General features: G+C 38.1%; 1 protein-coding gene across 3 annotated transcripts; it reads right to left on the reverse strand.

Moving 5' to 3' along the window:
* Window positions 1–2,456: 2,456 nt before the first annotated feature.
* Window positions 2,457–26,816, reverse strand: LOC109082630 (tripeptidyl-peptidase 2-like). 3 transcript variants are annotated; one of them, XM_042751473.1, is made up of 29 exons: window positions 26,519–26,816; window positions 25,548–25,676; window positions 24,477–24,572; window positions 24,266–24,370; window positions 23,939–24,063; window positions 22,416–22,579; window positions 22,187–22,341; window positions 20,826–20,902; window positions 20,380–20,507; window positions 19,748–19,996; window positions 17,837–17,952; window positions 17,590–17,761; window positions 16,190–16,347; window positions 16,028–16,104; window positions 15,849–15,955; window positions 15,586–15,740; window positions 15,351–15,467; window positions 14,649–14,749; window positions 14,212–14,308; window positions 13,961–14,098; window positions 13,204–13,448; window positions 13,051–13,129; window positions 11,565–11,603; window positions 10,520–10,668; window positions 10,345–10,441; window positions 10,138–10,268; window positions 8,888–9,095; window positions 8,687–8,806; window positions 2,457–5,294 (listed from the first exon to the last, which is right to left on the reverse strand). In XM_042751473.1, the coding sequence occupies exons 1-29, from the start codon at window positions 26,681–26,683 to the stop codon at window positions 5,205–5,207; spliced, it is 3,789 nt and encodes a 1,262-aa protein (XP_042607407.1). In that variant the 5' UTR covers window positions 26,684–26,816; the 3' UTR covers window positions 2,457–5,204. The 3 variants fall into 3 exon arrangements, with proteins under 3 accessions (XP_042607407.1, XP_042607323.1, XP_042607473.1); XM_042751389.1 differs by having other exon boundaries at window positions 11,565–11,606; XM_042751539.1 differs by lacking the exon at window positions 11,565–11,603.
* Window positions 26,817–27,439: the final 623 nt, after the last annotated feature.

Raw genomic sequence — 27,439 nt, forward strand, 5'->3', positions numbered from 1 at the left:
ACAAGTTAATGTCTTAAACTGCCGATCTTGTTACTGTGCTAATTAATAGAGTAATCACTACAAAAATTAAACAAATATCAACCACAAAACAGATATTAAACTCAAATTCCATTTAAAATCTTAAATTATCATTGATCAGCCGTGAAACAGTGATTCTGTTCAAATTCCCTTTAAAATCTTAAATGATTCCCTTTGAGCTAAATTGACCTGTTTCCCTTACAAAGGTTAAAAAAAAACATTATTTTCCACATACTGTACATTATAGTTTCTCCTCTATGCCCCGCCTTTCTGAAACGCATCGATTTTACAAGGCTCATTGCTCTGAAAAGAGAGGTGTGCTGTGATTGGCCAGCTGTACAGCGCATTGTGTTTGGCTGAATGCCTCAAGCGTGTGATGGAAACGTTATGCCTCTTAACATATTGTGATGCCTTGTCTGGCTGGAGCAACAAGACATAAATATAAACCCATTATAAACGTGATATAAACATGATTTCTAGTCATGTCTACTTTTGGAAGGTCAAACAAAGTAGTTTCGCTTTCTCAACGAAACAGCGTCACACACCACGGCCTTGAGTGAGCGGAGGCTGGAGGCCTATAGTGAGCCGCAACTGGCTTGAGTGAGCAGAGGCGGGCGCTTGAGGCGGATTCTACGAAGGAGTGTACCTTGTGCTTGCGGCAACCACATGTGACGACCCTGGGCTGGACTCCGCTTCGTCCATGGCGAAAGCCGATTTGGCGATCCACAGTGCAAAGTTGATGTATTTCCTCAGCGACCAGCACGGATCAGCCCCAGGCATGAAGAAGCGGATATCGTCCTCTTTTGGAAGGCCAAACAAAGTAGTTTCACTTTCACAGTGAAACACACAGCGTCTAAACGGCATAGCGGTGGCGGCAACAACACTACAACGAGAATAAAAGGTATTGTTGCACCATTCTTTATTAATATACACACACAAGCTGCCTATGTGAGTCTTACCAGACAGTGCTGTATCTCTGTCCACTCGGTAGCAGGTTAGCCCGTGTAGTTGAATGGGATGTTGTTGTTTAGCCACGTTTCGGTAAAAACAAACACGCAGCACTCCCTTGTCTCACGCTGTGTAGTCCGACAGAGTCGAATTAGGTCCAGTTTATTTTCTAGTGAGTGTACGTTTGACAGCAAGATTGTTGGAAGAGCTGGTCGTGTGGGGTTAGGCTTTAGCCTAGCTTGTATGCCTTCGCGCTTGCCCCGTTTGAGTCCCCTCTCACACCGCTTGCGGCACCTCCTTGTGCGGGTAGCAGCATTAGGCGAGTCCACAGTCTCAGGGTCTGGCTTCCGCAGTAAACAAAGGCCTCTTAGCCTCTCAGTAGTAACTGGTGATGGGTGATAGTTACAAGCACAACTGATTTCCAGAAGATGCTGGCAGTCATAGACATGTTGCAGTGTAGTTTTCTGTTGTTCCTGTTGTTTTTCCTCTGGTTTTGAGGATGAGGAGACAAGACTAACAGACATTAAAACACAGTTTTTAGGACCCGGAGCAGCTGCTGCGTCTGACTGCGCCACCATCTTGGATCTAATCTATAATGTATTACAGTTTTGAAGTAACTTGCACAACACTCCTGCCAACACAGAACCACCAGAGCGCAGATCCTGGGCTCACATAGTCTACTACAGTCTTGGCAAGGAGATCTACTACGTTTTGATAAACGGTCTGCGCTGTGCAGCTGTAACGTAGTGTTGTTTAGTTTCGCTTTTGTTTCATTTGCTGTTTGATGTTTCTCAAATGCAACAGAAATGGCAGCGCTTATAAGTTGGACAACGCGGTGGTCGCGCCAGTGCGACCACTCTCAAAAATTAGTCACACCAGCAGAAAAAATGGTCACAAAATGCGACCATTTGGTCGCAGTTCGGAGCCCTGCCCAAGGGGCATGGCCCACCTTGGGATTGATATGCCAAGGCGATGGCATCCACTATCCAGTGGGCCAACCTCTGCTTGGAAACAGCCTTCCATTTCTGCTGGCCTCCATATCAGACAAAGAACTACTCGGAGCTTCTGAAGCTCCGGGTGCGGGCCACCATGCGCAAAGCTCTTACGGGACACAGCAACACCAAGGCTGGATCTGCCTCCTCTGGGGGCAGCACTATCAGGCTCACCACCTGGTCACGAAAGGTAGTGGTGGGAACCCTGGGCACATATCCAGGCCGGGGTCTCAGGACAACGTGAAAGTGTGCCGGCCCGAAAATGCTTGTAGACCCCCGACCCTCTTGATGTAAGTGAGCGTGGTCATGAGCGCTGTCTTAAGAGACAGGATCTTAAGCTCAATTGACTCCAGAGGCTTAAAGGGAACCCTCTGAAGTCCTGGCTGGACTTCAAGGCATAAGCTTGCCTGGTAAAGGGAGCTCTGCCTTGTGTGATAGTATCAACCACAAATGGTGGCAGATTACTTATGTCTGCCACATCTCATCCAGGAACCACACGTGGAGGTTCCACAGGTCTGGACGCGAGTATCATATGGTGCCTTGCCCCTGAGAAAGAAGGTCCTTCCTCAGGGGGATGCGCCAGGGAGAGGCTGTTGCAAGGAACATGAGTTCCAAAAACCATGCAGGTCCGGGTGGGCCACAACCAGGCACAAGAAGCAGGACCTGTTCCTCATCCTCCCTGACCTTAGAGTGTCTGTGCGAGGAGGCTCAATGGGGGAAAATGCATACTTGCATAGGCCCCGGGGCCAGCTGTGTGCGAGTGATCCATGCCTAGGGGGGCCTCGGTCAGGGAATAGTACAACTGGAAATGGGAGGTTTAGTGTGAAGCAAACAGGTCTACCAGAGCTTCCCCGAATCGACTCCAGATCAGCTGAACCACCTGGGGATGGAGTCGCCATTCTCCAGGGAAAGTGAGCTGCCGTGAGAACATGTCAGCAGCACAGTTGAGCTCCCCTGGAATGTAGATGGCACGCAGCAACTTGAGCTGCATCGGACTCCAAAGGAGGAGATGGCATGCGAGTTGCGACGTGATCGTAGACCTCCCTTGATGTACGATAACGCCACAGTGTTGTCTGTGTGATCTACGATAAGATCAATCAGTGACTGTGAAGACTGATCACCATATGCCGTGCACACAGATTTATCGATTGAAGGATTAATGACTGCATTAGCATCCATACCAACAACCATGCTATAGTCAACAAAACTAAGGAGTTTGGTTAAGAGATGGGAAAAAAAAAATCAATTTTTTTAGTTTGACAGATTTGATTTGAAGTCATTCTGGTTTGACTGATTGCAAAACAACATTATGAACAGTAATTCCATAAAATGGGATTTGAATAACAAATCTGGATTGTCGGCATTGTAAATAAAGCCATGCTGATGCTAAAATAGATGCGCTTAAATTCCAGTTCATGTTGGAATTTGATCATGGTTTGTGAATGTAGCTTTAAAACAGCTGATCCTGTAATGATGTTTCACAAAAAAATCCAACAAAATACAGGCATAATGATTGAACCATTAAAAAAAAAATGCATCTGGGAAAAGAATGATGAGTTAGGGAAGGACAGTAGTAGCGGTTGCAAACTATAATATTACATTTTATATTTTTATTGTATATTTGTGCTTTTTACTCAATGTCAGCACACAATTATTAAACCATACATGAATAAACCATACATGACAATGATATTACAAATATTGTTGATCATATCAGTAAACCCAATCTAATGTAAATCTAAAAACTAAACTTAATACAATTTTTTAACAGCTGTAATAAAATGTGATTATGTCCATAACACATTCAGCATGAATAACTCAAAACCTGTTTTTCATGAAAAGGAGCAAAATATGGTCAGTTCTACGTAATTTATTCAGAATCTTCATCAAATACATAGTTCAGCACATTTACTGTTAACAAAATAACCGGCTGTTACTTCTGAAACGTCTCACGAGGAGTAATGCATATAAAATAACACCTACCTAATCTATGTGTGAAATAAAATGACTTTAAAATATTGGCATTACCTAGTATTCATTTATACTTTATAAATACAAGACATCCATAAATATATCTGAAGATATTCAAGGGTTTTTGATCCATAATAATGTGATATTTCCTGAAAAAAAGGAAGGGATGGACGGGGTTTGAAGATTGTGAATATTTAAGGCCATTTTTAAAGAACCTGCCGTTCAAGACGCCTGAGCCCTGAACATCAACAAACAACACAAACACACGTGATAGAAAACTGAAGAAACTGGGGGAAGATCATGCAACCAATGCATTTTCAGGCCAATGCAAAAGCCCTCTGAGGAAAAGTGAAATGACGTATCTTCTGTAAGTAATGGTTCCTTTTACACAGTGTACTAGTGAAAACATGTAGCATGAATTGCTGGTTTTGTTTCTTACTTTCAAACATCCCCCTTCACAAAGGGAAATGGAAAGATGATTCGCTTTCAATGTCTTAACCCTGAATGAACATTCGAGACACAAGAGAAGTGCACACATTTAAACTCTAAAAGAAAGTTACAATCTATTCTTCACTTATACACCAAAACGACAAATTCAGAAAGAAATTTTTGAGTCCAGGCTCAGAATAAAAGAAAACTTGAATGACTTTCAATCACACGAGCTCAGACTTTTTCCAGAACGGCACAAGATTGAAAGCCATGAACATGACCCTTGTGTCTTTATAAAACATGCATACATTTGATATATATAAGGGTCAATCACAAAAAAATTAAAAATTAAAAATAAAGTTTTCCTTTGATTCTATGGTGAAACAGAGCTGGAGGTTTCAACCACAGAACTCCACTGGATGTCCATCATATTGCCTTGACGTTATCTGTATTCAGCAGTTCATCTGAAGTTTAACCGACAAGAAACTGTTATTGTTGTTGGGGGGAAAAATGTCCACCAAGCAAATGCCCAGTAATCAAATTCCAAAAAACATAATGCAGGTTTTATACAAGTTCCCCAAAGCGAAGACGAACACTGAGGCGTCATGTGAGTATGATGAAAAATCCAAGTGAAATACACCCATAAAGATTCAAGCTGTAGGATGAGAACTGTTGGTTCAGTGCTGTGATCCACACAGGAAGGCATTATGGGATCCATGAAGGACCATGTGATGTGAGGTGTTTGGTTCTTGATGGTTTCCAGAAGGCATTAAAACGACTGTGTGTGTGTCTGTGTGTGTGTGCGTGCGTGTGTGTATGTATGTATGTGTGTCACGCGACAGGACGTTAGAAGGGCGTGTAGTCAGATGGGTACATGATGGGCAGCCAGTTCTCGGTGTACGAGACGCAGTGCATCCAGCCCAGAGAATGCATCAGCTGCAGGAGACAGAAAACACAATCACAGCATATCAGACAATCACATAATTACCACAATAACTCTAATAATCTTATTTTACTGAAAACATTATGATGCAAATCTGGGCATTTTATCCACATTTACGGAATCAATTTTGCGAGAAAAGCTGTGTAATTTAAAGCTTTGAAAGTATTTAATAACAGTGAAAAAGATATCTCATTTTATATATATTAGAAGAATTTGACGGATTTTCTTACATTTTTTGACCTTTTCTTCTTATAATGACATAATACATCAACTTGTCATAATCATGACTTTATCTAATTTTGATTAAATAATAAATTCCAACTTTTTACATAGTTTAGAATTTTTCTTGCTATTATGATAGTCTCAATTTCGACTTGTCATCAATGTACCCTCAAAGCTGCGTGCTTGACCAGCCGCACTTCTTACATTTGTTTTCTATATATTATATTGACCTCAAAAAGGGAATTCATGAACAATAACTGCTTCTTTTTTTCATATTAGCTATATTAAATTATATTATTATTATTATATTTTAATTCTACTTTATCTTATTTTTTATTTTTTAGGAAGCAATGTTTTTAAAGTTTTCGTTGACAAAATATGTATGGATTATGTCCCATGGACTGTGAATATCAAGAACTTTGTGAACGTCACTCAGTGCCTCTGCATATTGTAAGTGTTGCTTTGTTTCTGTGACTTGCAATGATTGTACATTAGAGGCAATAACAACAAGAGACAGCGTCTTTCCCAGTACTTTATTGTATTGTAGAGTATAATTTATTAATATATTTATAAGTGTAGTTGTCATAGATGTGTAGACCAGTCTTACATGTCAGCTCCAGTTTGGGCATAGAGTGCTCCCTAGGGACGGGAGTATCGATCCTGAAGTATCGATATATCAATACTAATGCGAGTATCGAAAGTATCGATACTCAAAAATATTGAGACTTTTTTTTTTTTTTTTCAATGACTTTAACAAAAAAATTAATGAGTATAATATGCATGGAATTGGACAAATAACCTATGTTAGTGGATAATTGTGTAGGATAGAACTATTTTCCTGCTCATCTGAACACACGCAAATGATGCAAGACAGAACCAATCAATCACAGAGAGCGTTAACTCACTTCTGAAAGTGCATTCAAACAGGGCTGCGCTTCCCAAAAGTATCGTAAGGAAGCATTCATGATTTTGGGAATGGCAGCCCAGAACAATGCTTAACAGAGAAAAAAAAAAAAACATTTGAGTTATTTCACAATAAACCAATTGAAATTGTAGCCTACAGTTTTTGCAATTACATTTAGTTAAAGGAGACATTTTATGCCCCTTTTTACAATATGTAATATAAGTCTCTGGTGTCCCCAGAATGTGTCTGTGAAGTTTCAGCACAAAATACTCAACAGATCATTTATTATATAATTTTAAAAATGGCTATTTTGAATGGAAGCAGAAACACTTTTTTCTGGCTTGTGTCTTTAAATGCAAATGAGCTGCTGCTCCCCACCCGCTTTTCCAGAATAGAGCTTGTCTTTACAGCTCTAACCTGCAAAAACATCTGTTTTGGTTCTCATTATCATGTTTATTATGCTGAAATCATGCTTTTTAAACCATATGAGTTTAAACTTCAGATATACGGTTTTCTGAGTGCACACATTCGAAGAACATGGACAGAAAGAAACGATCACAGCATGTGAGTACTAAACTAAGTTCTCTTTCACACAGAAGTTTACTTTAAATTCACACGAGTTACAAAAACAGTTGGTTATGTCTGTGAAGGTAAACTGCTGGGAAATAAATCGCATGTTTATTTTAGATATGTGGCAGCAGTAATATAAGTAAATAAATCCACTGTTCTTGTCTCCTCTGAGGCTGGGACTGTAAATAGTGTTCTGTGCTCGTCTGTGCAGCCAAAGACAGAACAGTTAGCATGTTTTGCTCAAACCTTCGTCATGGCATTAGAACTGGTGACAAACACCATTGTCGCTTGCAAAATCAAAATGACGGCACCATTGGTGGAAACTTACAGATTAAGGGGCGGTAATATTATAATGAGATCTCTTTGCCACGTCACCAAGGGAGCGAAATCTGATGCGCTCGTTTTCTCAGACGCTTGCAGAAAAAGGCTTACCAAAACTGAATGTTAAAATGGATTTCAAATATAAAGTTAAGTGGATATCATTACCCATTTTACTCTTAGTAATTTAATAATTGAATAGATTTCATAATTTAAAAGTTCGTATTTAGAAGTATCATATAACAAAATAAGGGGTATCGCCCATCCCTAGTGCTCCAGTAGTGGAAGATCATTCCATTTTCTAAATGGAGGGTGCTGGGAGATGTGGTAACATATCGGTTATTTGAATGCGTCTGTTTCAGTGTGGTTATGCGGTGTATAAGAGGTATTTTTCTTTGTTTTGTTTTTTTGTATTTCTGTTTTGAGGAAATGTGTTCTGTGAGATGTACATTGGGATATGTGCTCCCCCATGTATGGTTCATTCATTAATGTCTGGCGGGAAAATAGCCTATTTAATCAGTGTGTTTGTAGTTGTAAGGGAGGGGGCAGAAGGCTGAAACCATTTGACTTGAAGTGCATGTCTGCTGTGAGATGTATATAAACTGAAAGAAGTACCTCTGCAATTGGTTTGAGCTGTAGGTTTTGCTGCTGACAGCATTTGTGTTGTGTAGTTTCAGTACTTGTTTTGTTGTGTTTTTGTTTATTTCTTTTAATTTTCATTTTCTTGCATTATCACCCTCAAATCATCACTGGTTGGTGGCATCTCTCTAATAAATACGAGCAACTGGAAAATTACCCTGTTGTACTGAGCCTTCCTAACTCCATCCTGGCCTCTCAGTTATTTATAATCGACTGTGTGTGTATGTGTGTGTGTATGTGTGTGTGTGTGTGTGTGTGTGTGTGTATATACTGTATGTCTTTTATTAGTTTTGGTTGCTTCTATTGTCCTCATTTGTAAGTAACTTTAGATAATCGTGTCTGCTAAATGTAAATGTAATGTAAATGTTATATTATATTATAATAAAGAATTTAACTCTTCTGTGTGAGATTTTTTTTTATGTTTTTTTAAATACAATTTCTTGGAACAGCACTGTAAAAAAAGTTTTCTCGGGTAAACTAAAATGTCATTTAGTTACATCAGAGTGAACATTGCTTGTCATTATTATCAAAAAAAAAAAGTGACAAAAACTCCTGATATAATCAATGATATACACTAACTACACAATCAATCTCTTATGTACACCATGTATGCTTTATTAATCATTATAATAGGAAGATCTGCGAGCATGTAGAACTCAAACTACACCAACAAAAATTAGTTCAGAGCAAGTTTGCATCCCTGCAGATGCAAGGAATATGGGATATTCTAACCTGTATGCAGTTCTTCCAGTTGTCTTTGCTGGGTTTCTCCTCGACAATCTTAGTCGCGTACTTCAAGGCTCTTGCGTACATTTTGTTTACTAATGCGTGCTTGTAGGAAAATGTTAAAACCTGCAGAGAAAATCATCATGTCAAATAAAACAGAATAGTAATCAAATTACTAGTACACCTGTAAATGCCTGACGTCCGTACCTTAGAGTCAGTGAGCTCAGCCCACTTCTGCACCTCCCAGAAGATGTCGGTGAGCGCTTTGGCCACGCTCTGCGGCTCGTCATCAGAGCTGCCCACCTCACCTGCACTGGCGCCCTCCTGTGCTGCTGGCTGCATCAGCTGATCCGCTAGAGCACAGCCCTTCCTGCAGAGAGCATCCAGCAGAGACAACTTCTGCTTCTCCATGTCACTGCAAGAACAAGAAACACTCTCATTTTGCATTCTGTCATGTGCCACATGATCACGTGTGTGAACTATGACTTCAACTAAAGCTTAACACAACAATCCTGAAATGAATGTTTCCATAATCAACAACATCATGAGGATCTTGGTCTGTCCTCAGCCGTGTTTAACTTCTCTGCAATGTGATTTAATAATTCAGTGTGTGGATAGACGTTTACAGCATTTCTACAGATTCGAAATGAGACTCATTTACAAACCTGTTAACCAAACAGAAGCTTTGTTTCCCTCAAATTTTTTGTCAAAATAAAAGTTTCGCAAATTAAAAAGAACAAAACTGAATACAAATATTAGTACAGAATTTTTATTACTGTCCTGTAAATCAAAACTTGAATTATAATTATCAAATATTATGTTTTATTTAACACTACTTTGGTAATATATTGCATGTCTTCATTTCTAAACATTGTTTAAATAATAATAATAACTATTAAATGTTTTATTTAACAGTACAATAGTAATATATTGCCATCTTAATTTTTTAGAACAATTAATTTTAAATAATAAAGATGATGATGACAATAATATGTTTTACTTACCAGTAAAATGGTAGTCTTAAAAACATTGTTTGATATAATTAATAATAATAATAATAAATTATTATTATTATTATTATTATTATTATTATTATACATTCTTTTTTTTTTTTACTTTTTACAGTACAATGACATTTTTAAAACATTGTTTAATATTATAATAATATTAATGGTTATTATTATTAATAATAATTATAATTTTTTGATAATAGTACATTGGTAATATATTGCTGTATTCTTTTTTAAAACATTGTTTACACAGCAATAATAATAATTAAGTTTGAATTGCAATCACAGTATATAAAAATAATTGCAATTAGTTTTTTGGGAGAATCGTGTAGCTCAAATGAGCATATATTTTGTTGAATGTTGGAAATCTTACAGAAAAGTTATTTTTCAAACTGTAAAAGGCTCCATCACAGAATGATGTGATGTACAGATGAACGGTCTCTGTACCTCTTAATGGAGGCAGCATCTGGCCGCGGGTCCGTCTTCATGGTGAGGTAGACCGCCAGTGCCGTCTGGTCAATGTGCGACAGCACTGTATCCGCTGCAGCTGCGATCTCTGGCAGGCGCTTCAAACGCTCCTGGGGAGATAGAAGAGTGTCCGTCATACAGGTCTGTGTGAGCGATTGCAGAATGAGCTGTATGTGTGAGCCGTACCTTCTCCGAGTCCAGCTGATGGAGTCTCTGAACGTGCAGCGGCAGGTGTGTGGGGAACACCTCCTTCAGCTCCTCATACAACGAGCTGTTATCCAACCTGAGGACCGCAGTGAGTACAGAGTGATTCACAGATCAAAACACAGTTAATGAGTGCGAACCAATGAGTGTGACTGACTTGGTCATCCACTGGATCTTCAGGTCTCGCAGTGCTTCAGTGAACTCGTCCTTCACGTCTTTCTCCTTCTCGGCATCCTTCTCCTTCTCTTTCCCATTCTTGTTTTTGTTAGGAGCAGGAACCAGGTGGTAAAAGACTGGCACCATATCCTGCATGAGAGCAACACCAGAGATGTGACTGCTGAATCACATCATCCACAATCCCTCAAATCCATCTGCACTGTCTGTTCATGTAGATGAATGCAGCTGACTCTAACATCATCAGACTAATCTCAAACAGCCAGACTAATTTCCTATCATCATTTTTGAATTTTTTTAAACAGATGGCAACAAATAAATGACTGACATGAGAAATAAAGGCTGTGTGTGTTTGTGTGTGTGTGTGAGGGCTGGGCAGTGAGATGATATACGTATATTCTGCTTAACCTTGTCAGGCTAGCCTGCTGAATTATATTATTCACATCAGTGGTTCTCAAACTTTTAATATTACAAATACTATTTTATATTTAATATACTATTAATTAATATTACAAAGAGTTCATTGATTTTGGAATAATAATAATAATATTCCAATTCTGGAATTTTATGATTCCAGAAACACTGTAAACAGTAGTTATTTTTCTTTTAAACATTTTAATTTAGAGTGATTTTAATATATTAATTTATTAACTTAAATACTTTTAAATCATCCTGTGGCCCCTTTGGAAATTTACTGAGGCCTCCTGGTTGAGAAACACTAATTTACATTATTGAGAGTGATGAGTCATTTAATTGAAGTCCATTAAAATCTGAATAAAAACAAAAAATGCATAATTAAATTTGCTGGATTATCAAAAATAGACAGTAACGCACCGTTACTGAATATATAATTTTGCAGCAAAAACAATATATTGGTCATGCTGCCCAGCACTAATGTGTGAGTGTGAATTTAGGGTTTGTTTGTATTATTCACACAATATTGTCATTAATGACTCATTTAATTGGGCCCCTGCAATATAAATATTTTACATGGCAGAAGTTCTGGTCTTTCTCTACCCGTCCAGTACCTTTTTAAATTTTCCTTGTCGTTTGGCTGATGCTTGTCCCTGCTGGTCAGAATAACACACATCAGAGAGAGAATCACACACACACACACACTCTGTCTTCACTATACTCTGCTCTCTACTCTTTCACATCATCATGATTCACTGAAAGGTGCAGCAGTACAGTTGACAATGACAGGATGATTATATACAGGACAGTGACAGTAAAAACCCCTGTAAATGAGCCCTTAAACAGACAGGAAGCCCACTGAAACGGTGCTGGACGCTCTGTGGACAATCTCAGAAGACAGACGTAACTGAGATGCAATGTACCTTGCTCTGGAGAACTCAGTCAGCTCACACTAGTCAGATTGTTCACCAGCACCATGACAGTGGAAAGGAATAAAGCTAATAGACATGCTTTTGTTTCATAGTGCTGTTTCTTGTTACTCGCTTTAGACAGCACCTCAAATCATCTGGAGTCATTAAGAAGCACAGAACACAATGATCAGAGTCCCTGGATGAGTGAAGCATGACGACAGCAGCTGATCAGACAGAGAACAGAACCAAACCAATATTGAACACACATGTGTAGGGGTGTGCGATATGCACTGTCTATGACAATATCATAATAGTTGTTTTAACAATGTGGAAGCTGACATTACTGAGTCTGTCAATCACTCTGCAAAAATAAATGAATAAATAAAAATTCAATATATGGGGCCAAAATGTTTATATTTATATATGATATAGTTATTTAATATCACAAAAGCAAGACAAGCTGTTTTTCTCCATATATCTGCACAATTGCAAATGTGATTTTGATTTTAAAGAGCGTAAGCTGCCTGCATACTGCTCAGATTTGTCAAAATGTTGCTAGGCTGATTTGGAGAGACACAGAGGAGAGGAATTGTTGAATAAAGCCGTTATTTTTGTTTTCTTCGTGTACAAAAAGTATTCTCATCACTTCATAATGTTACGGTTGAATCACTGACGGCAGATGGACTATTCTGTTATTTATTTGGCAGTCTATGGGACAGTCTCAAGCCTCCCTGTTTTCATCCAAAATATCTTAAATAGTATTCCGAAGATGAACAAAGTTTTTACGGGTTTGGAACGACATGGGGGTAAGTGATTAATGACAAAATTTTCATTTTGGGATGGAGTATCCCTTTAAGGTGGCAAATGACACCCCTCAATTAAAATGTTTCTGTCACTGCAGTGAACAAAGCACTGCAGAGAATATGAAAAATAAGAAAAACTTTGGGAGTCAGCTGACACGATGGACCAAAAACACACACAGCAAAATATTGTCTAATTATCATTATAGACAAAATGGTAGACAATATTAAATTGTCATTCTTGTCAATATTGCAAACCCTCACACGTTAGAGAGACTGAGCGATAAAAACACAAGAAAAAGCAGCTGCAGCATCGGCCACAGTGAAGCAGCTTGCACATCTACATACAAGCTGAATGAACATTGGGTTTGAAGAGACTGGCGACTCACTGCTTTTTTGCCGAACTCACTCTTGGGCAGAACCAGAGAGCCAGTGATGTACCCGCCTGGACCAGCACCTTTAGGGATCCTGAAACACAAAGACAAACATCTGCATCCTCTGATGGCTCGGATCTCAAAAGCAGCGGTGGGATGGCCACTCACTTGTCGTCAGGCAGGGCAGTGATGTAGAAGGGCTGTGTCGCACTGGGGCTCAGCGTGATGGAGTTGGCCTTCTTCTTGGACAGCATGGCACCGCGGTGCGTCTCATAGATGTCCAGCGAGAGCGTGTTGGAGAGACGGTGAGACACGATAAACGGCAGGTCCTTCAAACGTTCCAGCTCACTCTGCTGCTCGTGACGCACCTGCAGACGCACCGTGTAGTCGCCCTTCTCCAACTTCAGAGAGTACTGTCAGAGAGGAACAACATCTCCAATAAAAGATCTAACAAATCGCACAACATCTGCATGTTATTGTACATAATTAAAACTGACTTTTACAAGATGAGAAAGTGTTCTGTTCTGACAGTTAGTTTACTTATTTATTTAAAAAAATATATCCTTTTTTACCTCTCAGTACAATGGTAATATTGAGAGGTCTTAATTTGTAAAAGATTCAATTAATATACATTAATAACAATAACAACAACAACAATAATAATTAGACTTCATGGTGAAATTGTGCAGCCCAGTTTAGTAGAAATTGTGTTGAATGGTGTAAATCTTAAATAAAAGTTGTTTTTGAAACTGGAAAAGGCTTCATCACAGAATGGTTTTAATTTTATAAATTATTATAATTATATATATACTTTTCTTTAGATTGAATGTGGTTTAAGTGTTTCTTTCACAATCTGAAATCACATCATGAAACCCTGCAGTTTTAGGTCATCATGTGATCATGTAAAGGTGGTGCAGCAGGTCACCTGGTGTGGGTAGGCGTCTCCAGAGCCCATGAGTCTCTTGTTCTGGTCAAATAGGAGCCAGAGTTGACTGTCAAACTCAGACTCGTATAATAACTCACACAGCAGCGGACAGCTGGGCGTCACCTCGCCACTCTTAGGCTGAAAGCACAAGATCAGCAATAAATCAACCACGCAAACACAGAAACACTGTGTAAAAGAAAATATAATTCACTATCAAAAATGCATGGACATACAGGTATCATCACACTCACCTGATGGAAATTATACGTGAGAACGATCTCATAGAGCTGTCTGTTGTTTGGTAACACATCTCTAGCACCAAGGGGTTTTATTTTAGCACTTACAGGCCTGCGGAGGAGAAACACCCACAGTAAAGAGATTAATCATGCAGAAAGTATTTAAACATTTGTTTCTAAAGTGTTCTTCTAGGAGCTCTTCATCATAGGAAGGTGCTTTATGATCAAAGAGACATAAAGCATTTCATATCCAACAACCCTGTCCCTACTTAACCTTTATTTCTGGGCTTCACTGAACATCATTCAGACAGTAAACATGAATGTGTTAGATCAGGATGGTATTATGGTTTCAAAGGCTTTAGGAAGACTTTGGACATTTTTTTCACAACACATTAAATAAGCAGACATCAGATGAGTGAAACTGAGATGTTTCTGCACATGTATGTGTTTACCTGAGAGGCTGAACCCAGTTCTTTAGTGTGATTGTTGGAGAAACATCTTCGTATCTCAACGGAGAACAAACCTCAAAACTAGAAATCCCTTCAGAGGCATGCTACATACAGAAACACAAAAACAAGAGCAATTAATGAATCTGACACATGCTGCTGAAAGTAAAACCATGAAACTAAGGGACCTAAAGTAGTTTGCAAATTTAGGGGTGGGTAAGACTTTTTAATGTTTTTGAAAGAAGTCTCTTCTGCTCACCAAGGCTGGATTTATTTGATCAAAAATACCATAAAAACAATATTATTATGAAATATTATTACAATTTCAAAGAGCTGTGTTCTGTGTGAATATACTGTAAAATGTAATTTATTTCTGTGATCAAAGCTGAATTTTCAGCACCATAACTCCAGTCTTCAGTGTCATAGGATCCTTCAGAAATCATTCTAATATGCTGATTTGCTGCTCAAGAAACATTTCTGATTGTGCTGCTTCATATTTTTGTGTAAACCATGATGCATTTTAATTTCCAGGACTCTTTGATGAATAGAAAGTTCAAAAGAACAGCATTTATTTGAAATAGAAATGTTTTGCAAAATTTTACTGTTACTTTTGATCAGTTGAATGCATCTTCGCTGAACTAAAGTATTATTTTTTACTGACTCCGAACAGAAAGGTGCTGATAAATACTAAAACCTGAAGATACTCACAATATGAAGAGGAGAGGGTGATGTCACCAGCCCGTGGAAGGAAATGACATAATCAATGGTGACGTCTCCAAGACTCGCCCACCAGCGAGCAACACAGAGTTCCAAAGTCCGTCCTGGCTAAAAAAAGATACACACAGATGAACATGTGACCCGACAGACACAGAAAAACTAGGATTGAATCACATATGTAAAATAAACACAGAAATAAGTATATGAGAGTATGCATATTTTGTACCAGCACAGGAAAAGCCTCTGTGAGTGAGCCTTTCTCCAGCAGAGATGAGAACTTATAAAACTCATTGGCTCGATACGCTCGCTGCTTCACCAGATGAACTGCATGCAGGACGAACTTCGACGACACATCTCCAGAGTGAGACGTTAATGAGATTTCTGAAAGAGACACGGATGCATTGAACAATTAGATCATAGATCTATGTCTGGGTGATGTTTGGGTGCACAAAACTGCAGTGATGCATTATTCATTCACACAAATATTACCCGCCCATGATGCTCCATGAGGGACGGTAATGAAATGGCGCCGGATCTGTCCTGGTCTGAAGTGGACGTCTTTGAACGTGATCTCTTGACTGCGACTATCTGCTACTCTATAAGACACAAACACATGTCACACACCAGCAGAAACACAGATGCTAGCGGAAGAGAGCAGCTGGACATACTTCTCAGGGATTATAACCGTTATAGGAACTCTGAAGAGAGGACCGGCGCTGAGAGCGGACGTGTCGTATCCACACACCTGGAAAACACACACACACACACAGATCGTTACAGATCAGGCCAGTCAAATAGTGTATGCACATAGATGAGATCTGCGAACGTGCCTCAGTGTAGTGCAGACCCTCTCTCAGGCCCTGCGGGTCTATGCGGATGTTGACGTGGCGGCACTGATTCATTAGCTCCAGGTGTGATGGACAGTGAACCCAGGCAGCATTGCAGACGAGAGCCAGATGCAGCTGCAGCAAGATACGGGCCGAATTCTCTGCAGAGAAAACATCACACAATCCTTTACACATGGGTAAAAACTCACATACACACCCTAATGATATCTGTTTCAGAAATTAAAGAAATGTTGGACAAGTCGAGAGAAATGATGGTCATAAATATACTACCGTTCAAATGCTTGGGGTCACTATTTATTCATCAATGACGCATTAAACTGATCAAGAGTAACAGTAAAGGCATTTAAAAAATGACTAAAGATTTCCATTTCAGGTATATGCTTAGTTGCTTTTAAAATATAAAATCTTTTGAGCTTTCTATCTATCAAAGAATCCTGAAAAAGATTTCCACAAAAATATGAAGCATGTTTTCAACATTGATAATAATCAGAAATGTTTCTTGAGCAGCAAATCAGCATATTAGAATGATTTCTGAAGGATCTTGTGACACTGAAGATTGGAGTAATGATGTCGAAAATTCAGCTTTGATCACAGGAATAAATTGCATTTTACAAAATATTCACAAAGAAAACAGCTATTTTACATTGTAATATCACAATATTATTTTTTTATGTATTTTTGAGCAAATAAATGCAGCCTAGGTGAGCAGAAGAGACTGCTTTCAGAAAATAATAATGAAAAAAATAATAATTACCAATTGTAAATTTTTAAACAAAAGTGTTCAATCTAATAAAAAAGTATGACGGTACACAATACTGGTTTATGTTGTACAATTTTATGAATATCAGAGTATTGCATCATTAGTTTTGTCATGTGTTAACAGCAAACTCTCTCAGAATAAACTGAATCAAGTCTCTCATATGCATTTGTTATTTTATTATCACAAATATACCATTATAGGATATGTTAATTAAATTTGATTTTATTTATATATTTTCTGTTTCCATTTTAATTTTAATTAATGTTTTAGTAATTTAGTTCTGCGGTTTTTCATTATTTTTATAATGAAATATAAAATTTTATTAAGTCCTGTTTATTTTAAGTACTTAAATTAAACACCTTGGCAACTAGCTAAAATAAAGTTTTTCATGTTTTATTTTCTCTCAGGTAATGTATTTTATGAAAATGTTTTTTTGTTTGTTTTTTTAGTTAACGATAATAACCCTGGTATACATGACATGAGGATCTCAGTACTGAGTACTGACCAGGTCAAACAGGTCAAATAATAAACTTCATGCTTGTTTTGGCATCAACCTGATTAAGCTTTCTCTCTAAAAATATTCTCCAATGCATTCAGCTCCACTATGAACTGTAGCAAGTACCTGTGTTCTCAGGAAACACAGGCTCGATGCCGACTCCATGATCAGATGGTACAGTGACCTGGGTGGGGTGCCTGAGGTAGATGCCTCGCTGTGTTCCTACGGTCACAGTGAAGCCGAGGCTACTGGTAGGCAGCGATGCATGCTGCATGAGGTAGTCGAACGCCCGCTCCACCTGCGCATCACATAAACACAATCATGAGTGCATGGACATATGCATCATGAGCATCACTGCTCTGCTCCTCAGTACCTGAATGATGCCGTGGCCCTGCGCAAACACCTCTATATCCTCCACTTTCAGAGCCGTGTTCTCCAGAGCCCTGCGGACTGCTGGCACTGTGGGCTGCACGCCGTTCTGCTTCAGACCTGACAAACACACACACAACTCAGTATTTAGATTACGAATGTTTGAGCTAGGAGTGTGCTATGCAATCACATCATGATGCCTCTCTCTTTGCCAAAACGCCCTGATAGCTCATGCTTTAACTGTGCGATGCACCCATTTTAATGCAGTTAAAACAACCCAAAACTTCAACTTATACATGGACATTTTTTTGCTATGAGTTTTGTCTTCTATCAAAATAAAGCAATACCACACAAGCAACAGTGCTGTTTTCCAGAATATCAGCATGACTGTGAATGTCATATTGGTTATAAAAACCGTTCAATAAACAAAAAGTTAACATTTTGCGCTACATATTTTGTCAGTATTGTCTGTTTTTGCTTTATTTTGCCAATGAAAATTTCCTTATGAAACCACAGCAGAACTGCTTTGCGTCTCTGAGAAACACACAGAAGTGATTTATTACTGAATGAATCCATGTTTTAAATAAGTCAGTATATAAAATGATTCAGTGGCTGAATGAATCAGCCATTTAAATGAATTGGTTGACTAAATAATTCAATGACTCATTCACATTCAATGACAGTAGCATGCCACCACCTACTGGTGGTTTTAGTTTCAAAATTAAAATTATTTCATTTTTCTAAAATCATTTAGACCCCCCCCCCATGACATCACAGAGACAAGAAGCTGAGAACGGGCTGATTTGAAAAAGGGGATATTATTTTTAGGGATTAAATAAAAACCACTGAGTGGATTTTTATCATTATAGAGTAGATGTGTACACACATTTATGTTCAAGCGACATGTAAAAGTGAATTTAGCATCCGATGACCCCTTTAACATTAGCTAGTTTAGCCAGAGACACCTTGCTGAAGCACAAGATGACATTAACGTTCTGCATGAGCAGATGAAAAGTGTAACTTAATGAGAGTATGACAACCAGAAAATTAATGTTTTCATCTTCATTGGGATTGGGGTTGAATGCTCAGGGACATTTTGCTCTGTCTTGTTTGGGTTTAGGATATGTAATAAATTCCATTGCTCATCCTCTCAGGATACCTGGAATCAGTGTTATAAGTACCCCAGGCCCATTGTGTTGCCATTTTTGTAGCATAAACACCATCAAACCAATAAAAGATTCAGATCTTCCAATGTTTCTCTATGGCGCTGAAACCTAAAGATGTCTGATATTCAACTGCCATTGGCTCATCTGTGTTCTGGGAGGGGCTTAACGATAGGTCAATTAAATATTTATTAAAAACATCTCACAGCATTATTCATGCAATTGTAAATGCAGTTTAAACAGTCATTTTAATTTAAAATAAATGCCACTTCAGATGCCATTTTCTACTACTGTAGTGGAAAGACAGATTTTGTTGATACTGATTTTTGACTGGTTAGAGTATCTTATTATTCAAATAGAATGTATTGATTAAATGTAAGTATATTATGCATACATCTTATAAGTTTTGGAAACATTGCCATTATAAAGTAAAAAATCCCCTGGAAATCAATTTACGTTGACAAATATTGACTAATAGTTGAAAAGGTCATTTCTGTCACTGCTATGAACGGACCACTGCACAGAACATGAAGAATATAAAAAGATTTGAGAGTCATCTGTCCAGGACATGTCTAAACCAGCACAAAAACAGTCAAATATCATCAAATTATCATTATTGACAAAATCCCAATAAATATCAAGATTTTTTTTTTTTGGTCAATATACTATAGGTGTCATAAACTATAAACTTATGGTTTATGACACCTTTAGTACCCTTAATATGAACTTGACAGGCCGAACTTCATCAGTACCTGAGAGCACAAGAGCAATTCCTCCGCAGGCATTTGGAGAGGACATGGAAGTGCCGTTCATCAGCTGTGTGCCACGTAGTGTCCAGTTTGGTACAGAGGCGATGGCTCCTCCAGGTGCGCTGATGCTGACGCCCAGAGCTCCGTCTGTACTGGGTCCACGGGATGACCATGTGTACTGGTTCGGAGGAAGCTTCTCTCTCAGCGAGTATTCGGCCACCATCATATCAGGAGTGACGTAAGCGCCCACACCTGCACACCAGGAACCATCAAATGTTTTCTGATTGCATTATGCAACATTTTAATTAGGGTTGAAGCTAAACTCTGCAGGACACTGGCCCTCTAGGACCGAGTTTGGTGACCCCTGAATTAGAACAATGTGGCCACAATTTACTAAAATGAGGGTATCAATTCTGTGGCCATAATTTAACTAAAAGAATGGAACAAATGACTTCCCCCTAATTATATTTTTATCTGCATGCCATGTGCAGATCTCCTTATTTTAATAAAAAAAAATTATCATTGTTTGTTATTGTTATATTTCTTGTCATTGCTGGTTTTGTGTATAATTCAATATTCTATGTAAACAATCATGCCAATAAATTGAACTGAAGAACTGAATTATATGTCAGTACCGATCACACTGCTGGTGGTTCCTCCGGGGCAGCCCACGGTGGACAGACACGGGCCGTTATTCCCAGCGCTCGAGACAAACAACACATTATACTTCTGAACAGCTTCTGTGATGATCTCACAGATTCTCCTGAAGAAACGGACATGGATCATGCTCAAGTTAATAATGTCATGCTCCATCCAGCTGTTTTTCAACAAGATTGTGGACAAGATCAGAGCTTTCTTAACACCAACCAGTTAACAAGTGGTTCAAACAATCCAACTACTAATCAGCTTTGTTGATTTGACTGCACTGATAATTAATGTATTAGAATAAAACTTGATCTGAATAATGACACTATTATCCTGCTTTACTGTTGAAATGAATTTGCTTTAAAATTGACTTGACTTTGAATGTGTATTTTTTCAGCTGTCAGTTGTCGTTAGAAGCGCAGTGTGAGTGCCTCACCCTGAGTTCGCCCAGTGCGTCGCCTCCCCGTAACTGTAGTTCACAAGATCACACTTATAGTTTATGACTTCAATCATCTGCAAACAAAGATCACAAATAACATCAATAAAGCAACCATGATAAAGGAGTTATTCATCAGATCAAGTATCTGTATTGACAGGATCTTTCTTCTAACGTCTCTTTTCTTCATCTCAGCGTGTTTGAGTCAGATGGGGATTTTTAGTAGATGTAAAAAGTTTGGTGCTGTTCAACTCATTAACTGTAAATGCTGGGCATAATGCAGAGTTTGTAAGATATATCATTACATTGATGTTGCAACCTGAAAAATAACAGAGGACACCGAGTGCTTCTCAAAACACAGGCTGCATCTTAGCGAAGTTGCATGTCAATCAAACTGCGCACAATAGATTGGGATCATAATTCTGAATATTAATTTTGCTCAGTTATTCATTGTTGGATGTTAAATCCTTCATGTAACACAAGTAATTGTAGTTTTATGAGAGTAGTATTAGCAAAAGCACTATTGTAATGGAGCTTTGTAAAACTAAACATTTGTCCCACTTCAAAGAAAAAAAAAAAAACATATATGTATCATGTATCGCCAATATTATATATCATTTATATAATATATCAGATATATAATTTTTGGTCCATAACGTCCAGCATAATTAACTATCAACATCACCCACTGACTACAAAGTGTGTTTCTGCATCTCTTTTTAAATAAATAAATAGATAAATAATGCATTTATTTATAGGCACCTTTCAAAACAATCTTTACAAATATTCATAAAATAATGTACCATATAATATAAAACAAATCATAACAGATACAAAAAAAAATTACATATGGTTTGAATTTTTTTTTTTTTTTTTTGTATCTGATGAATAACATGAGACATTTATTATGTGATTAAAGTGTTATTATTGTAAACAAACTATTAACAATTGTTTTTGCTAACTTAAAGCAGAAATAAAATATAAATATTCTATTACAAACTTGAACAAATATTAGAAATGCTGGTTTGGCAACTAACTGAAATAAAATAATTTTAAGTTTGAAGTACTAAAATGACTAAATCATAAATAAAAAAAATGTAATAGAAATAATTCACTTTTATATTAGAAATGTTTTTTAAATATTAAAAAAGATAAAGTGCATAACAAAATTACTCAAACCAAAATTAAAATGAAAGCTGAATTGAATAAAAAAAAAAAACTACTGTAAAAGATCACAGATAATTCTAAAATAGCCCTGACTTAAGAGTTTTAATAGTTCTTGATGATGTATGGATGCCTGTCAGCTGGACTCATGTTATATGCAGTGATGTCATGATGACTGAGTGTTATGGGTCTCTTACAGCTCGTATGAGGCCGGTGCCCGTCTCCATGGTGCTGAGGCGGGTGTCTCCGATCTTCACAGCCAGGATCTGAGCTCCTGGAGCAACACCATTTCGCTCGGGCTCATCAGGGAAGTGACCCGCTGCGATGCTAGCAACGTGCGTCCCATGAGCTCCTGCAAACACACGCTGATCAGTGTAAAGCATCTCAATGACCAATTTCTATACATTTCATTATCATCAGTCTCACCTCCGCTGGTGACAATACACAGAGTGTTTCCCTCGTCATAGATGTTTATGGAGTAATTGAGCATCTCTGCATATCCCAGTGTGGCATATTCCTGTCTCTCTCGATATGAGCTCAGGACAGTGCAGGACAACAGGTCTCCAGTCTCAGAAGAGTCCACCACAGCCCTGACACACACACAAGATTCTGGACAAGATAAATATCTTACTAATACACTGACAAAGTGCTCACTCTCAGGCAATCTAATATATAGATGAGTTTGTAGCATTATATCAATTACTCATCATTGGATCCTCTGCAGTGAATGGGTGTCATCAGAATGAAAAAGTCCATCCCCTGTTGTCTTCTCACATCAAAATCCACCCACATATTTGTTTAGAACTATTTCAGCAATTAGACCGTGCTTGATCTGTGCATATTTCTCTCCTGATTCAGACCAGATGAATATTTCACTGGAGGAAGCATTATTACTGACTATTTTAGCTGGAAGCAATGGTTTTAAGTTAAAAACATCTTAATGATGGATTTACTTCTTACAAACACGCAACTTCTGGCTTCACTAGATGTCAAGACATTAATTGATGGACTGGAGTTGTGTGGATTACTTAGATTATTGTGTTGTGTTTTATCAGCTGTTTGGACTCTCATTCTGACGGCACCCATTCACTGCAGAGGATCCACTGGTGAGCAAGTGATGTAATGCTACCTTTTAGGGATTCTCATATTGACTATTTAACCGTTAACCAAAAGTAAAAAATTTGACCGATTAATACAATCAGTTAAACAATTTTAAAAGGTTTTAAAACTTAGGTTTTTTTTTTCAAGTTTGCAGCATTGTGAAAGAAAAATATTCAATACATACTTGTTAAAGGCACAATATGTAAGATTTTTTTATCTAATAACCACTAGAACAGTGTTATATATTTTGCTGACTTGTGTACTTAAATTATCCCAAATGTTTCGAAGAATGTTTAAATCCAGAGATATAAGCAATTTTAACTAGTGACATGGACCGTGTCCAAAGTGTCAGTGTGTTGCCTGCCAACCCCTTGATTTCCGGTTTTGATTTGTAGAAAACATGGAAACACCAGAGAAGTTTTAATATGTTGTGCGTTTTAATAGACCGGTGAAGACCGCACAGAGTAGCATTATAACAGAACTTTAGAACGTATTTAGTAAGATAAAACAGTGCGGCTTTACTCTACATACCGGAAGGAGCGGAATCGGTCAACTCTGGAATAATAAAAGCTCCGCTGCTTTCGAGCCGTGTGTCACGCTCGTTCAGCAGCCTCACCCTGCCTCATTCTACTATGTTAATAAATCATTAGCTCATCCATGAACGAGCGGTGGTTGTCGGACGGGAAAATTAACCGAAATGAGCATCCCTACTACATTTCCCCAAATCTGATGAAAATTAAACTCATCTACATTTTAGATGTCCTGAGGGTGAGGACATTTTCAGCAAATTTTCATTTTTGGGTGAACTATTCCTTTAAAGCTGATGGATTAGTAGGGGATGTTCTGACCTCCATGTGACACCGTCATGCCACGATATACAGTCATAAACCGGCCCTGGATCACTGTACTTCTTCTCCAGGGTTCCTAACAGCTCCACATGACACTGTAGTTCCTCCTTCTGTAGTTTCTCCATCTGACAACACAAACACACAACCTCATTTATTTTTAGCCATATTCAACATGCAAAACAATCCGCAAGCATCACAGAATAATACCTTATTTTCTCATGTTTTATTTGCAGACTTCACATAATAAAAGCAGCTACTAAGACATAGTTACATAAAGAAAAAATGTCAACACTTATTCAAGCATGCAAATCTTTGCAGCAATCTGACCTGTGATGGGTTTGGGTGAGTCTGGTCGAACTCTTCTATCCTGCGACTGGCTTCAGCGAGAGCTGCTCTATGTGCTGGATCCCACAGCTTCTCCTTACGCTCTTTCTGAACCACCAGACATGAAATCATTATGTATAAACAAGTCAAAACATGCACTTGTATGAAGCTGACATGTGCACAACATCAACACTACCAAATCATCACGCGTTACCTGTATTCTCTCTTTGAGAGGTTTAGGGAAAAAATCATAACCGTTCTTTATTCCAATGTGATACTTCCCGGATGGATTCACCCAAGCAGCAGGAATCTGAAGAGAAACAGGAAACCTTTAGTGTTACTGAAACACATGGGTCTGGTTATTAAAATATTGTGGAGTGAATCTCACACAGCCTGTCGAGAACATGTCTGTCTCACATTTTACCCCAACATAAAAAATATATATATATATATATATATATATATATATATATATATATATATATATATATATATATATATATATATATATATATATATATTTTTATAAAGTTATTATCTTTTTTTTTGTTCTTTTGGATTCTTTGACACTTTATTAAATAAATATTGCATGAGGGAATACATGCTACTGTACATCTGACATTATTTTCATGACATGCTCTCAAATGGCAAAAACCACTCTACTTTTTTTTTTTGGCAACAAACTACATGATTTGTATACTATGGTAATATTTGTTGTAATACTGAATTAAAATAATTTGTATTACAATTCCACAGTAGAAATATTGTACTAGGAAATGAGAATCACCACTTAGAAAAAAACAAAAATCCTAAAGAGTAAAACATTCTGTGTAATGCACAGTAATGAGAGAATGATATGTTTTGCATTTGTTGGTGTATTAATGCCTTGGCTATTTTCATGACAAATAACAAGTTGAAATACTATAAAAGATCAATTTAAAAACCTATACAAGTTTGCTTTGGATAAAAACTCAAAAATGGATGTAGGGTTGACTGTTATTTTTTATTTTTATTTATTTTTTTAAGTGTTTGCTGAGTACTTTTGCATTAAGAATTAAAATGAAAATGTCAAAATGTAAAAAAAATGTTGATGGTTCTGAAACAGGCTGCAAAATATAATCTCTTATTTTCTTTCCTTTGATTTTAGAGTGAAATATGAGATGCAAATGTATTGTGATGTTCACACAGATATAGTTTTAGTAACCTGAGCATCTGAAAGCTTGCGTGAACTGTAATGAATGACAGCGGCCCCTAACATAAAGGTGCAGAATACGAGCACTCTTACTTTGAGTGTGCGTCCCGTCAGCCCGGTCACGACCTCTTCCTTCACCTCCACCACAGTGCACATGTTCACATCGCCGCTGCCCGTTGTGTCAATGATGTCCACAATCTTGGGTTTCCCTTCTGTTGTGGTCTACATGAAAGAGCATGAGATATTTCAGCATCAGTCTGGAGTCAGACAAATCATATCAGATTCACAGCTGGTTGCGTTTGAAAACTGAGATCTAAAAACAGATGCATGACTGTATATTTATGATAAACAATCTGTGTTTAAGTGCACAGATCAGCTCACATGTTGCCATTTGAGCGTTATAGGATCATTCTTCTTTTAAAAATGATGATGGACGGACAGACATGAGACATGTACATCACATGAATCCCTCAGTAGTGTACAAGAACTGCTGACAGTTGAGTGAAAGCTCAAAACAGCTGCTGGATCCTCTTACAGCTCAAGTTAAACACAACAACACAAGACACATCACAAGTGAACACTATCTATTAACACACAAAACATCACTAACTAGTTGTGCCTCAAAATCAATAGCATGTTATCAAATTCTATGGTGCTGTCTATGTAGGCAACTCACTAGGTTTTGAAACACAGCCTTTGTCGTATATAAAGGTTCTTTGATATCTAACTGTATAAATGACTAACATACTAATTTATCACGGTATATATCATATAATGTTTTCCTTAAAATGCCATGGTAGTTCAAAGAAACGATGGTAATATTACGGCAACGTTAGTCCTTTGTAAATGAGAACCATTGATGAGCATGACACAGCTTGTCCTTTCAAATATGTCGTTTATGTATTTTACAGCTTTATTCACCTTGATTCACTTCGTATATGTTAGTGCTTCGTTGTTTAAATATGACACCGGAGTTCCGGTAATGTCCAGCATTTGTGGTCCCTTAAACGGGAGGAAAACCCACTGCGGCCTAGTGATGAACCGCAGCCGCGGGCTCAATTTACCTGCATTCCCGGGGCCCCTGGGTCCACCCCGGTGTCGAGGATCGCGATAAGCACCCCTCGGCCATCGTACTCTGGGAATTTAGTGAGGAACGAGGCAGCGCCAGTCTCTTTTTTTGGAAGCAGCCCGTGAAACGGGAACGGATCTTCAGCGGAATGAGCAGACATGACCGTACAGAGTGAGATTGAAAACACAACACGACAGCGGCGGACCGGTAAAGACACAATGTGCGATAGAGCCGAGCGACTCTCTTAAAGGTGCAGTAACACTGTCTCAGTCACCGTTAACACACACATCTCCACCTCAGTCTCATGTGGTTTAGTTCATAATTCGTGCACACATAATATTCATATCCTTAATATCGTATTTAATAACGTATAACCTTATATAATAATAACTTTAATAACTTGTTTCCTACTGTTTTGCAGGCGTTACAGGTATTCTGTGCCTATTACTTGAATCATTTTACCTTTATGGACATTTAAGCTTGTATTAGGCTCATTTATAAATAAATTTAATTTTTAATAAATAAATAAATAAATAAGTCTACCAAACAAACAAAAATATGTTCTAAGAACATTTTGCTAACATTCCCATTAAAGGTCCCCTGAAGTGCCTTGAAACACACAGCATTATTTTATGTATTGAGGACATTATTCAACTGGAGCAGGAAGAGAGGGCGGGACTTATCGAGTAGTCCCGCCCACTGATCTATATGTACCGCCCCCTTTTTAAAATAGCCAATAGCGTTTTGTTTATATCTGCTTGGGCCAGAGCAGTTGAGCTCGGTAAAAAGCTGCATTTGAGACAGCAAGCAGTTTCGGCCCAGATCCGGCCCACATCTGGCCCGCGTGAAATCCATGCGGGACAGATGTGGGCCGGATCTGGGCCGAAAATGCTTGCTGTCTGGGCGTCTAATAGAT

Source organism: Cyprinus carpio, chromosome A1, assembly GCF_018340385.1.
Source record: "Cyprinus carpio isolate SPL01 chromosome A1, ASM1834038v1, whole genome shotgun sequence".
In the NCBI taxonomy this organism is placed as follows: Eukaryota; Metazoa; Chordata; class Actinopteri; order Cypriniformes; family Cyprinidae; genus Cyprinus; species Cyprinus carpio.